At 39.1% G+C, this 15,905-nt stretch overlaps 1 protein-coding gene across 6 annotated transcripts in view; it reads left to right on the top strand.

Annotated features, from left to right (window-relative positions):
- Window positions 1-15,905, top strand: part of LOC109920956 (zinc finger protein 280D-like) — a 108,484-nt gene that overhangs the window by 59,233 nt on the left and 33,346 nt on the right. For 4 of the 6 annotated variants that reach the window (XM_048615782.1, XM_048615783.1, XM_048615779.1 and 1 more), the window contains exons 9-11: window positions 5,305-5,462; window positions 11,753-11,865; window positions 11,953-12,099. In XM_048615782.1, the coding sequence (XP_048471739.1) occupies window positions 5,305-5,462; window positions 11,753-11,865; window positions 11,953-12,099 (418 nt within the window). The remainder of the gene's footprint in view (window positions 1-5,304; window positions 5,463-11,752; window positions 11,866-11,952; window positions 12,100-15,905) is intronic. The other 2 variants (XM_048615785.1, XM_048615784.1) reach the window with 1 other exon arrangement.

The following is a 15,905-nucleotide window of genomic DNA, read 5'->3' as shown; positions in this document are numbered from 1 at the left end:
GATGCTGCTTGGCCTGCTGTGTTCATCCAGCTCTATATCTTGTTATCTCTGGAGAATCCTGGACACTGCTTAGCTTCCAACTACATTTTCAATAAAACATTGGACTGAGGGAACAAATGAGGCATTTTTTAAAAAATGAATACTGTTCTAAATTTTTTGCAGAACTGTTTCTTCATTGCCATAGAAGTAATTGCTAAATTAATTTTATTTTAATACCAAATTTGGTGAGCAGACTTTGAAGCGCCCTCAAGGGTGATTATACTGCACCATGAGTCTATGGTGCGAGGCTCCACAACCTTCATTTACCATTTTCTGTATAGATTGATAGCATTATCAGCAGATTTCAGTGGAATTCCCTTCAGGGATGTGTAATGAAAAATAGTTGGTAGTTTATACAGTGCAAGAACTGTTCTTTTGATTGAATAACTTTACTTTAAAATGTGGCAAAAAGGCTTCTGTAAGCTGTTTTAACAGCTACACCCGTTTGTTTCATAGTCATTTGCTGGCAGTTAAGGTCGTAGTTGCCCTGAATGAGAATCCTTTAAGGGAAGCTGAAATAGCAAAATGTGAAAATTGAAATATGAGTATGGCTTCTGAGAGCACAGGCTGCTTGAAAATCTGAGCTGAGTAGTTGCATTAGGGAGGTTGACTTGCTTAAATAAAGCAAAAGCTATGTATAATTGAGGGCATCTTAATCGCTATTATATATATTTAGAAGCATACACCTAAGTGGATGTGCTTGTGATTGGTCATGAGAACATCTGGAATCTAATGAATACTTTTTCTAACTGAGAAATAATGAAGTCGAAAGTAAACATTTGTAGTGGCATGCTGTTATTTTGGTCAGTTTCTGAGAAGTGAGGACTTAATAGTATTAATTGCAGTTTCCCTCTCCTTTAATGTTTTTGATTTTGGTCATTTATTTATTCAACTACCGGATTGTTACGTAACTACTTGTCTTTAAGTGACATCGGTGATCCCCCTCAATTCCTAACATCATAGCTTCTTGACTGATTTTCAATTCCAACAGCAAGCTATAAAATGTCACATACAAAAGAACTGACCTTTTGTTATCAGCAGTATAGGACTTCAAGATTGGGATTAATTGTTGAATAGTCACTGTATATTACTCTAAAGATGTACAAGCGTTAAAATAGGAAACACTGCAGACATGCAGTCGAATATAACGTGCATTTGGCAGTTGGCTCAGTCTAGTTCGTTGCTATCTGTAACATAGTTGTTTTCTGGTGATGTAGTTTATTAAATATTTGACTTGACCCTGAAGCTATTCAAATTATTTGACCTGCACTGTCTTGGAACTGTGAATCTTCCTTCTGTGGCTTGAGACCACTCCTATAAGCTATGCAGCCTGTAACTGATAGTCTGCCTGTTAAGGCATGCATCAAGAAACATGTAATGTTCTTTAGAGGCTGAGTGGTTTTAGTTGTTTGCTACTTTTAACATTGTGTGCATATTTGAGAATACTAAGCTTTTGACCTTACCAACTTTATTTACAGTCATAGGGTCATAGAGATATGCAGCATGGAAACAGACCCTTTGGTCCAACTCATCTGTGCCAACCAGATATCCTACATAAATCTCGTCCCATTTGCCTGCATTTGGCCCATATCCCACTAAACCCTTCCTGTTCATCCAAATGCCTTTTAAATCTTGAAATTGTATCAGCCTCTACCACTTCGTCTGACAGCTGATTGCATACATGCACCACCCTTTGCATGAAAAAGTTGCCCCTTGGATCCCTGTTAAATCTTTCCCTCACTTTAAACTTATGCCCTGTAGTTTTGGACTCCCCTACCCAGGGGAAAAGACCTTGTCTATTTACCCTATCCATTGTCCCTCATGATTTTAACTCTACCAAGGATGGGTGGGTTTGAGTTAAGTATGATGTTAAAACTTTTTTTTTAAAAAAAATCTGAAATTGGAACTCTCACATTGTCAATTCAGTGAAGGCAGGTCAAGGATTATCCCTCTCCCAAATTTATTGTTCATGTATTTAAACATTTTGGGGAGGCACCATGCATTTCTCATCCAACTATAATGCTGGCTGCCTGGACTTCCTGAATGTGGGAATACACAAAAAGCCAATGGAGGTGAGGACTGCTGCAAAGATTGATTTAGTTAGTGCGATGTGGGCGTCACTGGTTGGCCAGCATTTTATTGACTGTCCCTAGTTGCCCTTGAGAAGGTGGGGGTGAGCTGCCTTCTTGAACCGCTGTAGTCCACCTGCTATGGTTGACCCACAATGCCATTAGGGAGGGAATTCCAGGCTTTTGACCCAGTGACAGTGAATGACAGTGATATATTTCCACGTCAGGATGGGGAGCGGCTTGAAGGGGAACTGGAGAGTGGTATTATCCCATATATCCGCTGTCCTTGTCCTTCTAGATGGAAGTGGTGGTGGGTTTGGAAGGTGCTGTCTGAGGATTTTTGAATTTCTTCAGTGCATCTTGTAGATAGTACACACTGCTGCTACTGAGCATTGGTGGTGGATCGAATGGATGCTTGTGGATGTAATGCCAGGCAGGCAGGCTGCTTTGTCCTGGATAGTGTCAAGCTTCTTGAGCGTTGTTGGAGCTGCACTCATCCAGGCAAGTGGGGAGTATTCCATCGCAGTGCTGATTTGTGCATTGTAGGTGGTGGACAGGCTTTAGAGAGTCGGGAGCTGAGTTACTCGTCACAGTATTCCTAGCTTCTGACTTGTACTCCCTGTGTTTATGTGTTGAGTCCAGTGAGTTTCTGATCAATAATAACCTCTAGGATGTTGATAGTGGGGTATTTGCATTGCCAACATTGCTTGAACGTCTGGTGAAGCAGAGTGGATTCTCTGAGCCCACTAAGCAAGCCTTTTCCCAATCCAAGCTGTTCTATCCATACGAATCTCTGCACCTAATATCTGTTTAACCATCCCAAAATCATCCATAAACCATCCAAACCATGCTATACTCTCATCAACAGGAACTTGATTCTTGTGATGGCAGGACTGATGTATGAAGAGAGACTGGATCAATTGGGACAATATTCACTGGGGTTTAGAAGAATGATGAATGAGTCTTATAGAAACCTGTAAAATTATAATTTGACTTGACAGGTAAACACACGTGAAATGTTCCCAATGACAGGGGAGCGTAGAACCAGGGGTCACAGACGAAGGGTACAGGGGTAGACCATTTAGGACTGAGATAAGGAGGAATTTCTTAACCCAGAGAGTGGAAGCAGTTGAGGCCAAAACATTGAATGTTTTCAAGGAGGGGTTAGGTATAGTTTGTCAGGCTGAAGGATCTAAAGATGTGGGGAGAAAGCAGGTCAAGGGTACTAAAGTTCGGTAATTAGCCATGATCCTCTTGAACGATGGAGTAGGCTCGTGGAGCTGAATGACCTACTCTTGCTCCTATTTTCGATGTTTCTCAGTGTTAACTGTTTTAACTCCTTTCCTGGAGCATTTCTTCTGGTAATCGGGGAGCAATTCTTATCAATGAGGCCAGTATTTGAGCAAGGAGCTTTTTTATTTCCAGAAGAAAACCTACCTTCTATAGAGATAGAAAGAACTGCAGATGCTGGAGTCTGAGATGACAAAGTGTGGAGCTGGAGGAATTCAGCAGGCCAGGCAGTATCAGAGGAACAGGAAAGCTGACGTTTCGAGTTGGGAACCTTCTTCAGATTTTCTGTTCCTCTGATGCTGCCTGGCCTGCTGAACTCCTCCAGCACCACATGTTAAGCCCCAGGGTTTTCTGATTGTAACTTCCCTCCTATTGTTTGGAAGTACAGCCACATTAAATATTTGAGGCCTTATTAATCTGGATTCATGCAACAAAATTTTGTATCCTTCATATCATGAACAATGAATTACTCAGTCGATTTACTTAATGCTGTTTTCTGCTTTCACTAATTATGTAACTGAAAATATCAACTATGATAAATTCAGCATATCAAAAATAATTAATTTTAGGATTGATGCAATGAGCAGATTCTGTATTGGTCACAAAAACAATACTGCAGATGCCAGAATTCAAAACTTTAAAATAAAGGTAGTAGTAGAATCTCAGTTGGTCTAGCAGCATTTAAGACCATAAGACATAGGAGGAGAAATAGGCCATTCTGCCCATTGAGTCTCCTCCATCATTCAGTGAGATCATGGGTGATGTGGGAATCTTCAGCTCCACTTTTCTGCCTTATACATAAAACTCTTGATTCTGTAATGATTAAAAATCTGGCTGTCTCAGCCTTGAACGTAGTTAACAGCCCACCCTTTGCCAGACGCTGCAGTGAAGTATTCCACAGATTCATCACTCATGGAGAGAAAAAGAATCTTCTCATCTCTGTTCTAAATGGGCTCTGAGATTATGCCCTCTGGTCTGAGACTTGCCTATAGGTTGAAATAACTTGCCGTTATCAACCCTGTCAAGCCCCCTTAAAAATTGATGTTTCAATTAGGTCTTCTCTCATTCTTCTAAACTCCAGTGAGTATAAACTCAACCTACTCATCTTCATCAGACAGTTCCTCCATACACGTGATCAACTTAGTGAACCTTCTTAGGACTGCCTCCAATGCTAGTATATCTCTCCTTAGAGTTCACAGTACTTGTGGCTGAAGAAATGGAATGAGCTCTGATGAAACATTATCAAACTGAAATGTTAACTCTGTTAACTCTATGGGGAGGTGGTAACCTTGTGGTATTACACTTGACTATTAACACCCAGAATCCCAGGTGGTATTCTGGTGACGCATGTTCAGATCCCACCATGGCAGCTGGTGGAATTTGAAATCAATTTTCAAAAAAAAAAAATCTGGAATTAAGTGTTTACAGTTGATGATGAAATTGTTGCTGATTGTTGGGGAAAACCCATCTGCTTCACTGAAGTCCTTTTGGGAAAGAAACTGTTTTCTTTCTACCTGGCCTACACGTGACTCTCCTGCCCTCGGCAATTAGGGATAGTTGATGACACACACAATCCCATGAATGAATATTAAAAATGAAATTTTTTAGCTTGAATTTTGCCGAACCTAACTGAGCATTTCCAGTGTTCAATCTCTTTGGAGTGGTACTCTCTGCACTTTTACATATTTTTAAATAAAGATGGATTAAAAATGGTAAAATTGGATGATTTTGCTGACTTGGTTTTTCATAATTCTTTAAAGTTAAAATTGTCAAGTTTAAAACTGTGTGTAATGCATTTTGCAAAGTTGAATCAATATAGTTTTTAGTTACTTGCAGTTGATTTCACCTTATGTTTAAAGCTTTGTCTTAGCGATAAGTGTCTTATTAGTTGCCTTGTCATTGATAGGTTTATGAATCACATGAAGCATCACATGGAGTTAGAGAAGCAGAGCAGCGAGAGCTGGGAAAACCACACTACCTGTCAACATTGTCATCGTCAGTTCCCCACACCCTTTCAGCTACAGTGCCACATTGAAACTGCTCACAGTCCATATGAGTCAACAAGTAAGTGTTGGGTATCGTTTTGTATGATGTTACATGGCAGATTTCGTCTTTGTAATTGCAAGTTTGATTAAATTATCTGGGATATTGTGCTTTAAGATTTTATTGTGTATTCTATTTGAAATAATGAATAATATTAAGAATGCCTCTATCTATCAAAAGCTAGAAAAATCCATGGACAAGAACTCATTGAAATAAATGCAGGGAACCATTGGTGAATGCTTCACAAGTCTTTAGGTCTGACATCTGCATCTACAAGTAGTGTTGAAATTCTCATTAATTGAAAATGAGAAGCCCTATGCTTTCAAGCTTTGTGCTTTCTTGAATATGGTAAATGTTTCTCAATTTGTTAATCTTTACTTTGTAGTTCCATATTCTATGCCTGTCATGAATGTAGTTGTACACAGGATATTACAGGTGTTTGGTGAATGGTATGAATTCATTCTACCTTTTTAATGACAAATTTTATTTCTGCATATCAAGTGTAATAGAGCAGCTTTCTTGTCCAAGTGACTTTGACATCCAAGAAACATAACAGTATCATTCTCCTGTCTTATTTGGTCTGTTACCTGGGATAATTATACTTTCACTGTCTGGTGAAACTTCACCCAAGTAAAATAAGTTTTTATACATGTACAATGCATGCCATACTGGGTTCTTCCATTAGTTTTTGCCTTTTCCATTCGGCAAGGTGCAGGGCATTTTTTTTATTATGTATTTTAATTTGTTCTCTTGTGAAACTGTAGACTTTTTTTGTTTGTTGTCATGCTTCTTTCTGTAGCTGGATGATTTGCATTACATGATAAGTTGACTCGGTTGTACAGAGTGAGGCAGTCTTGCCATGGCACTTCTGTCTTGATCCAGCATCCGTACAATTACCTGACATAATTCATTCAGTGAGGCTTGCTAAGTTCAGATACCAGAGTGAATGCTACAGTTGGGATTATTAACTGTCTCTTTTAAATCCAGTAACGCACAGAATATTTGTCACTGTTGCCAAAACTCACTCTGCCATGCTATGCAGAAGACTGAACAGACACAGCTGATCCAGGGTTGAATCTTGTCTTCAAAGTAGCTTTTTGAGAATAGTGGCTGTCAGGGTACGGGAAGTATTCCACATATTCCAGAGTCTCTCTTCAGCATTGTTGGAGGCAAGTTTTTGACTGACAAAAGTTGGGTTGATATGAGTTTTGGTCTTGAAGCATTGAAGCATATGCTGAGTTTTTTGAATGCAGAATTGAAGAGATTGAGGCTGGCTTGAAAATCTGGAGCAGAGTGGGCAACCACACAGCACTCATTGCACACTGTAGGTCATGTATGCCTAAGGTGGCCAGTTTAGTTTTGACATAGGGACTGCTGAAGCTTAGAGTTTGCAGATAAGTGGCATGTGAATACTCTCTCAAGAGGGCATTTGGTCTTTTGAGAATTGAATAACCACTCAGATTGTAAATTATATGGGAGTGATCACATAGTCTTTTCTGACCCCAGTCTGATTATTGAAGGTGCCTGTTTCAGATGCCCCACTCTCAGTAGTCACATCATCATGAGGCAATTACAGAATTGTGATGAAATTTCTAGATCCTTAAAGTCTCTGGAGCATAATTCACAGGGCCTCATGATTTATGAAGTCAAGTACTTTGGTCTGGTTGAATGAATGCAATGAAAAGTTCTTGAATGCAGTAAGTTCCAGATTTATTCTTGATCTCTTTCTTTTGTTTGGCATGGTCTTTGTTGATAGACAATGGTTTCTCTGGAAGGAAAAGAGAAGTACTTAAGTAGTTTCTGCAAACTGATTTATCTCCCTTCTCCAAGATAATTACAATTCATGCATTCCTGAAGTCAAGAGTGAAGAGATGCTGGGGCATTCTTTTTCCTCCCAAATGTATGGACTGTGGATATGAGCAAAAATTGTAAGCTTTGAAAATCTTAGCTGGCATTCTATCAGAGCCTACAGACTTTGGTGTTCTTTTTATTGATTTGCTTGTATGTTGTATTTCTCCCATTGACAGCAGTTCACCCATGTATACCGGATATTATCATCTACCACTGTAGATCTGTAGTTGAGGATTGCTGAAAATGTCTTTTGCAAGGTTGATATGTGGGATTGTCATCTTTAAGAGAAATACCTTCCTGACCCATTCATTGAGATCTCAGACTTCTGCACTAGATCCACTTGTTGTCCCATTCCTACATTCTTTGTTTCCCTTAAAGCCCAAAATTAATTTTTGAATATATTTGTTGTCTTATCGCTCTTGGATAAAGAAATCCAAGGTTCACAATCTCTGAATGAAGCAATTTCTCAATTCAGTCCTAAAAGACAGACCTTTTATCCCGAGACTGACTCCTGGGTGCAGACTCTGCAGTCGAGGGAAACTGCATCCGAGAATGTTACATTTTCCAATAAGATTTTGATATATCAGTAAATAGAATGACAATTGTATTTATGTTTAGCCCATGCATCTTTTGATCTTATTTGTCTGCAAACAGGCTGTATTTCTTGTGTAATTCTCCTCAAACCAGATTTACTTGCACACAGAATTCTGAAATTTCAAGTTGTGAATGGCTAGTTGGTTCTTCTGACCTCTGAGGATGTATCAATGTATTACAGTCACCATTAAATGGAATATTAGCTAATTGTACTGTAATCTTATGAAGTGAATGTTTTCCTTGTATAAGGATCTTAAGGGAGATGAATTAAGGCCGGGTAACTAGGTTTCAGATTGGATCATGGCTGATCTCTAGTTAATAACAGATTTGAGGGTTGAAAGGCCTCCTGTTGTTGCTGTGTTTTTTAACTTTGTGCTGATACTGTTCTACTTGAGTTTTTTTGCGGCTCAATATTTTTGCAAAATGTTCTTGTACAGTAACATTTGTTATAAAATATAAAAATATGGAAAGTTACACCCTGGCGTAAGTTGTCAAAAGCTAAATTTATCTTGGTTCCTGCTTCAGATTGTTAACTTTACTGATAACTGAACAACCTGCTTGATTGGCATCATATCCGTAAATATTCACTCCATCCACCACCGCTGGTGGGAAGCAGCAGTGTGTACTGTGTACTAGACACACTGCAAATATTCACCAGTGCTTCCTAGACAGTACCTTGCAAATCAATGACCTGTACCATCTTGAAGAACAAGGGCATCAAATTCATGGGAACACTACCTCTTGGAAGTACCCCTCCAAGCTACTCAGTATCTTGACATGAAAATATGTCATGTTTCCTTCAGTTTTGCTGGGTAAAAATCCTAGAACTTTCTCAAGCAGCATTGTGGGGATACCTGCACCAAATGGACTGAAGCAGTTCAAGAAGGCAATTCACCACCATCTTCTCAAGGACAACGAGGGATGGGCAATAAATGCTGGCCCAGCAAATGACAAACCTCCACAATGTCCGAGTACCTCTCAATCTTCATCCACTGATTTTTTTCAGTTAATGCTAAAACCAAGATAATGCAGAAGTCTGGCCAAAAATACATAGTCAGAAGACACCAGGTTATAGTCCAACAGGTTTATTTGAAATCATGAGTTTTCAGACTGTTGCCCGCTCATCAGGTGAAGTCACCTGATAAAGGGCCAATGCTACAAAACCTTGTGATTTCAAATAAACCTGTTGGACTATAACCTGGTCTCCTCTGATTTCTGACCTTGTCCACCTCAGTCCAACACTGGCACCTCTACATCTTAAAAATACATTGAGCTAGTTTCAAGTCTTGGCAAAAATCTGTAGCTCGGGGTTTTGGATAAGGTTGTTGACTTGCTCGCCGAGCTGACTTGTTTTTGTTCAGACGTTTCGTCACCATGCTAGGTGACATCCATCAGTGGAGCCTCCAAGGAAGCAATGTTATTCTACTCCGCTTAGAATTTATACTGTCCGGTTCGTTATGGTGAGTAGTGTCATTTCCGGTTTTGATCTGTATGGGTTTGTATATGGGGTCCAATTCTATATGTTTGTTGATGACGTACAGGTGAAGAACCATGCCTCTAGGAATTCCCATGAGTGTCTGTTTGGCTTGGGGTACTGTGGTTACCTTGTCCCAGTTAAATTGATGGACTTCTTTGCCTGAATGTACCAATATTAAGGAGAATTCGTTGTGCCGGGAATTCCTAGAGGCATGGTTCTCTACGCATACTTCAATCAAAAAACATATAGAATTGGACTCCATATACAAACGCATACAGATCAAAGCTGGAAATGACACTACTCACCGTAACGGACCGGACAGTATAAATTCCAAGCGAAGTAGAATAACATTGCGTCATCGGAGGCTCCACTGATCATGTCGCCTAGCAGAGTGACGAAACGCCTGAACAAAATCAAGCCAGCTCGGCGAGCAAGTCAACAACCTCAAAGTGTTTTTGGAACATGTAACTTTTTTTTAGAAGGATATCTTAAATTGTTTGGATAATTTTCATTACTGACAAGGCAATGCGTTAGCCATATAATTTGTTGAAAGTTATTTGTAACATAACCTTCTTAACTGAGCTTTTATGATCTCAGAGTAAAGCATGTAAATAGTGAATGAATGCTTGTCCACTTGGGTATTCAATGTCGCCTGTAGATTTACTTTACTGTGATATGAAATGTTGCTTCAACTTGAACTTGTTTAACCAGAATGAGCCTTTTCTTCTTATACCTTGTTTAAAATTTGTTGTAAATTAGTGGGCAGAGTTTATATGATGGCCGCAGTTCATCAAGAACCTGGTTGAGGTTCCCTAACGTTCATGTGGATTTCCTGTGGTCAACGGAGAAAGTAGATTTTCATCTTTACATTTCAGCTAAGTTCAAATTTGGATCCCAGAAATGGAAGGATAATATTCAGCTGTAATCGTTGCCCGAATTTGAATAAAATCACCATTTCCCTAATTATTGAAATGTTAGTAAAGAACATTAATTGTATCATGATAGATGTACAGACAGTTTTATTAATGTAGAATTAGTGGTGATTAGGTTACAGACCGCCAATATCTAATAGGATCTTAAATCCAGCTGACTATATGTTGTTTCTGTGCTTTAATATAACTGTTCTAAAGTAAGTATCTAGGAGGTCTGGTTCATGCAAAGATTGATTTTTCGATGGCAGTGGAATGCAATTTGATGATGGATTTGCTGCTCAGTTTATTCTTGCACATGAGAATGTATGCTGTATACAGTTTTGCAAAAGGCAAATTGTAGAGAGTCAGTTAGACGAACACTTTGATCTAGTCTGACCTTGTATATTCGTATAGATGTTGTATTGCGATAACTAAACTTGCTGTAAATCCAGTACTACTATGAGCAAAGGGGTTGGTTCCAAATAAAATTAGCATAAATAAAATTGCTATTTTGATAAATTACTTGATGAATAAGAACTGCAAAGTACGTTGGAGAAAATCTGCAATGTATTAGAGAAATTGATTTTGGAGATTCAAAGTTAAGTCATCTTGCAGCAAAGCATTGTGGGAAATATAAAAGGAAATAACTTTTAAATCTCAGCATAGCACAACTAGTTCTGCGAAGAAAAAGCTGTTGTAAAGTATTTAAATATTTTGAGAAGGCAGATTTTCTTTACAGTGAAGTCCCTGTTCCGCAGATCTCAAGCGTCCAAATTCCCCTTTGAATCTCGGAATCCATTTGTGTGAAAATTCTGGATGCTTGGGATCTGGACAGCAGGGACTTGAGCAATTGGAAGGGAATGATGGTGTGCATGCTTTATTAGTTTGTTCAAGACTTACTTTATCAATAAAGACCAGAATCATCTATCGCACCCAGTTATACCAGTATTATTAAGCTGTCCTAGCCGCGAGATTTTAAAATGTGCATTCACCTTATAGTTTTGACGTGTTGTGTACTCCCAGCCACCACTAGTACTTGTCATGAAACTGTCAGATACAGGTGACTGGCAGCACCCATTGCCTATACGTGCCAGACACCGGGGACGTTTCTGTATGTTCCTCCAATGTACAAAGGCTGAATCCGAACAGAAGTAAAAGGCGGCAAAAATTGTTTGTGGTTTAATGGGATCAGCGGTGAGGCTTGTCCAGATATCCACCCTGTGTAAATCTATAGGTCAGATGTCTTAATTTTATTCATAACACACTGCTGCAGATAAGAATACCACAACTTTCAGGAATGTGCAGGAGTTTGGTAACGTTTAAAAGAGATATTCTTTTCCCGTTGTTAAACATCACATTCTTCCGAGTAGGGTGATGCAACGATTCTGTTATTTTTTTTCTAATCGTGACAAAATTTATAAGATGGAAAACATCTGAAGAAGCAAATCTTGTGTAATTTGTTGTATTCTTGTGCTTTGGTTGCCTTCTAGCAATTTGCAAAATTTGCGAGTTGTCCTATGAATCTGAGCAAGTACTTCTGCAACATATGAAAGACAATCATAAACCAGGGGAAATGCCATATGTTTGTCAGGTAATTTTTCAATTGCTTTTTGTTAAAGAACATTTCAACATTTTTGTTAAAAATTACAGGATCTACCCTTTGTTTTCTCCAAATTAGGTATGCAACTATCGGTCATCAATGTATTCAGATGTTGATAACCATTTCCGCGTTGTTCATGAAAATACCAAGCAGTTGCTCTGCCCTTTTTGCCTTAAGGTCATTAAAAGTGGAAATGCTTATGTTCAGCATTACATGAGACATCAGGTACAGTATTAGCATTGACGCACATTTATAACTTCATAAATGTATTTTTATAGTCATGCAGTTTGTTAAATTTCTCTTTACAGAGAATGGATAAATAATTTATCGTAACAGTTATTTTTACATCTAAATTAACTTGCTGACTACTTGGAAAAGAATGTCTGTCGTGATTAGGGTCAGTTGAGACAATTAGCTCATGAAAAAATTGCTCTTTGCGTTAAATGTAGTAGAGCATGAGAAAAATACAGATATGAGGGAAAGATCTGCATTAAGGAGAAAAGTAGTTCAGTATTCAGTTACAACATTATTGTTGTTTTTGATGTTCATTGTTAAGTGTACTGTATTGAACGTCTTACTTCGGCACTGTCAGCAGAGAAATCTATTTGTAGCTTATAGCTGAGCAACTTGAGAAGTCAGCATAACCAGAATCCAGTTTTAGAATATGGTGCTCAGTTATATACTTGCCTTGGATTGATTAAACTTTACAATTCCGTGCCATTGAGAAGTTGGCAGTAGCTTGACTACACACAGTTTCAGAAGATGTTGGTTATTTTATTGTTTGTGTACTAGTGCATAAATCATAATTTGCAGGAAAAATATTGTATTTAAGTTGTACTGACTTCATATGTTTTCGTCCATGTTATGCCTCACCTGGGGTAACATGCTGAAAATCAAGGCTTGCTATTCCTGGAGTCATTACAAAAGATTAAGATTTTGAAAAGTGCACACAAATTCCCCAGTTTACCCAATTTTCAGACTCTGGTTGACAGAAAGCTTGGAGCATGTTTCTGTAGTGAACACAATTTACTACTTATTACTAATAGTAGATATATAGGTACTATTACTTGTATCTACTAGATACAGGTAAACGATTGTTCAATAATTACAACTCTAGTCTCTTTATAACCTTCCCCTTATACACACAGGGAAAAAACGTGGGTGTTATGGGCCGAGGGAAAAACTGAGAAAGCAGTTTTGGTGGTCTCTTCACAGTACCTGCTGAGATGGTTCACTGCTTCTTAGTTTACCTTTCCTGGATGCTTTCAGTGGTTTGCAAGAGGCATAGTGCGGCTGGTTCACACTTGTGAAAGATGTCTGACTTACTAGTTAAGAGTCGTAGCTTACAGCAACTACAGAAGGATCGATTTAAACAGGTTTTCTTCAGGCTTAAAATGAATTGTCCTGCAGAGAACATAGAGCTCCTGAGCTGGACAAATTCTGATAGTTTAGCCTGTATCTTGTTTACAGCCCCAATCTCAATCTGTTAAGCTGCCTGAAAAGCAATCTCACAGTTGTTGGCTGGTAGAAGACCCTTGTCATTGATAGCTGATCACAAGTCCACAGACTCATCAGTTTGTTGCCAGCTGAATCTCCATTTGTACTGACCCTTCCGTGTTCAGTTCATCTGTGAACTACACTTAACTACTGCTTGAATAAGCAGCCGTGTGTAAACAGCGCTCACAATGAGTGTCAGGTTATTTGCTTTCAAAAACCGCAACAATCCTTCAATAATTCTTTCTTTTAAAACAGTTCTTTCCCAATTTCAGCCCACAAATTCCTTAAGTCTAGGAAAATAATATTTTATAGTGGACACCATCTATAGAGTAAGCACTTTTCTTGGGATTTTGTGATCTGAAACATCTGTATAAGCAAAAAAGATAAGTAATAGTGATATTTTTCTCCAGTAAATTAGCACAGTATACTTTCTGTCTGTTGGGAGGGTAGAGAGCAAAGCACTTATTCCAGATCTGAACTACTTGTAGCATGATTCTTTTTTTCATATTTCTTTTCTGTTTTGCCAATTCCATACTCTAACCTTGCATGAGTGGGAACAGTTTGTCATAACTGTCAGAGCCCTTCATGATTTTGAATACCTCCATCAAATCTCCTAGAACAGTTCTAATTTCTCCAATCTGTCTTAATAACCAAAATTCTTCCATGCGTGGAACCATTCTCAAGAACCTTTTCTACATTCTTTCTAGTGCCTTCACATTTTTCCTGAAGTGGCAATGCCCAGAACTAAACACAGTGCTCCAGAGACTAGACTAATGTCTTCAACAAGTTTTAACATGACCTGTCTGCTCTGTAATCCATGCTCTAATTAAGTTACTGTCTGTTTTACTAACTCTTCCCCCAACTTGTCATGCCGCCTTCAATAAACTACACATATATACAGGCAAGTCCTTCTGCTTCTGTTTTAATTATATCCTACTTTTTAAATTGTTTGTTTTCTTCCGACTGAAAAAGAATCACTTCATATTTTTGCTCCTTGAACTTCATCTCCCTCCTGCCTATTTTACCAATCCTCCTGTTTTATAGTTCTACACAATCCTGCTTATAGTTCGCAATACTTCCAAGTTTTACATCATTGGCAAGCCTTGAAATTGTGCCTGTTTACCAAAATCTAGGTCATTAATATGAGGAAAGGCAATACTCCCAGCACCACCAATCCCTGAGAAACTCTACTACAAACTTTCCCAGCCCAAAAAATATCTATTAATCGCTATATTCTTTGTCACTTGACCAATTTCGTAACCATGTTGCTAGTGTCCTTTAATCCTTTAGCTCTAACTTTGCTCACATCTGTTATGCACCTTTTAACCAGTGCCTTTTGGAAAACCATGTGCACCACATCAACAGCTTTGCCCAAACTTCAGCAAGTTAGTTAAACATGACTTTACCTTGAAGTCCATGCTGGTTTCCTTAAATAACCTGAATTTGTACATGTAACTATTAATTTTGACCTGCATAATTGTTTCAAAAAATTTCATTGCCACTCAAGTTAAACAGGCTCACTTGTATTTGCTGGGTTTGGTTTTGCACCTTTTTGCACCTAACACACACATCCCTGAACACCATGGATAATGTAGCATGGCCAATTCACCTAGCCTGCACATGATAGGCTGTGGGAGGAAACCGGAGCACCTGGTGGAAACCCATGCAGACACAGGGAGAATGTGCAAAGGGCACACAGTCACCCAAGGGTGGAATCGAACCTGAGTCCTTGGCACTGTGAGGCAGCAGTGCTAACCACTGAGCCACCATGCCGCCCTAGTTCCTTGAAAGTGGAGTCGCAGATTGACAGGGTAGTAAAGAAAGCCTTTGGTACGCGTACCTTTATTGGTCAGTGCATTGAGTGTAGGAGTTGGGATGTCATGTTGTGGCTGTACAGGAGATTGGTTAGGCCACTTTTGGAGTACTGTGTTCAGTTCTGATCTCCCTGCTAAAGGAAAGATGTTGTGAAACTTGAAAGGGTTCAGAAAAGATTATCAAGGATCCTGCCAGGGTTGGACGGTTTGAGCTGAAGGAAGAGGCTGACTACCCTGGGGCTAATTTCCATCGAACATCAGAGGCTGAGGGGTGACCTTACAGAGGTTTATAAAATCATGAGGGGCATGGATAGGGTGAATAGCCAACGTCTTTTTTTCAGGTAGGTGAGCCCAAAGCTAGAGGGCATAGTTTTAAGGTGAGAGGGAAAAGATGTAAGAGGGCAACTTTTTCAAGAAGAGGGTGTACGGAATGAGCTGCCAGAGGAAGTGGTGGAAGCCGGTACAATTACACCATTTAAAAGGCATCTGGATGGGTACGTGAATAGGAGGGTTTAGAGGAATATGGGGCAAATGCTACTAGATGAATTTAGGCTATCTGGTCAGCATGGACAAGTTGGACCAAAAGATCTGTTTCCATTCTGTACAACTGTATGTCTCTATGTAAGTGCCAGGCATTGATCATCTTAAAAAAGAGACTCTACCCATCACCACCCTCAGAACAACAAGCTATCTTCATGGGGATATGGTGGTGTAGTGGTA

This window comes from Rhincodon typus, chromosome 33 (genome assembly GCF_021869965.1).
Source record: "Rhincodon typus isolate 14 chromosome 33, sRhiTyp1.1, whole genome shotgun sequence".
Lineage (NCBI taxonomy): Eukaryota > Metazoa > Chordata > Chondrichthyes > Orectolobiformes > Rhincodontidae > Rhincodon > Rhincodon typus.
This window is presented reverse-complemented; position numbering and strand designations above follow the sequence as displayed.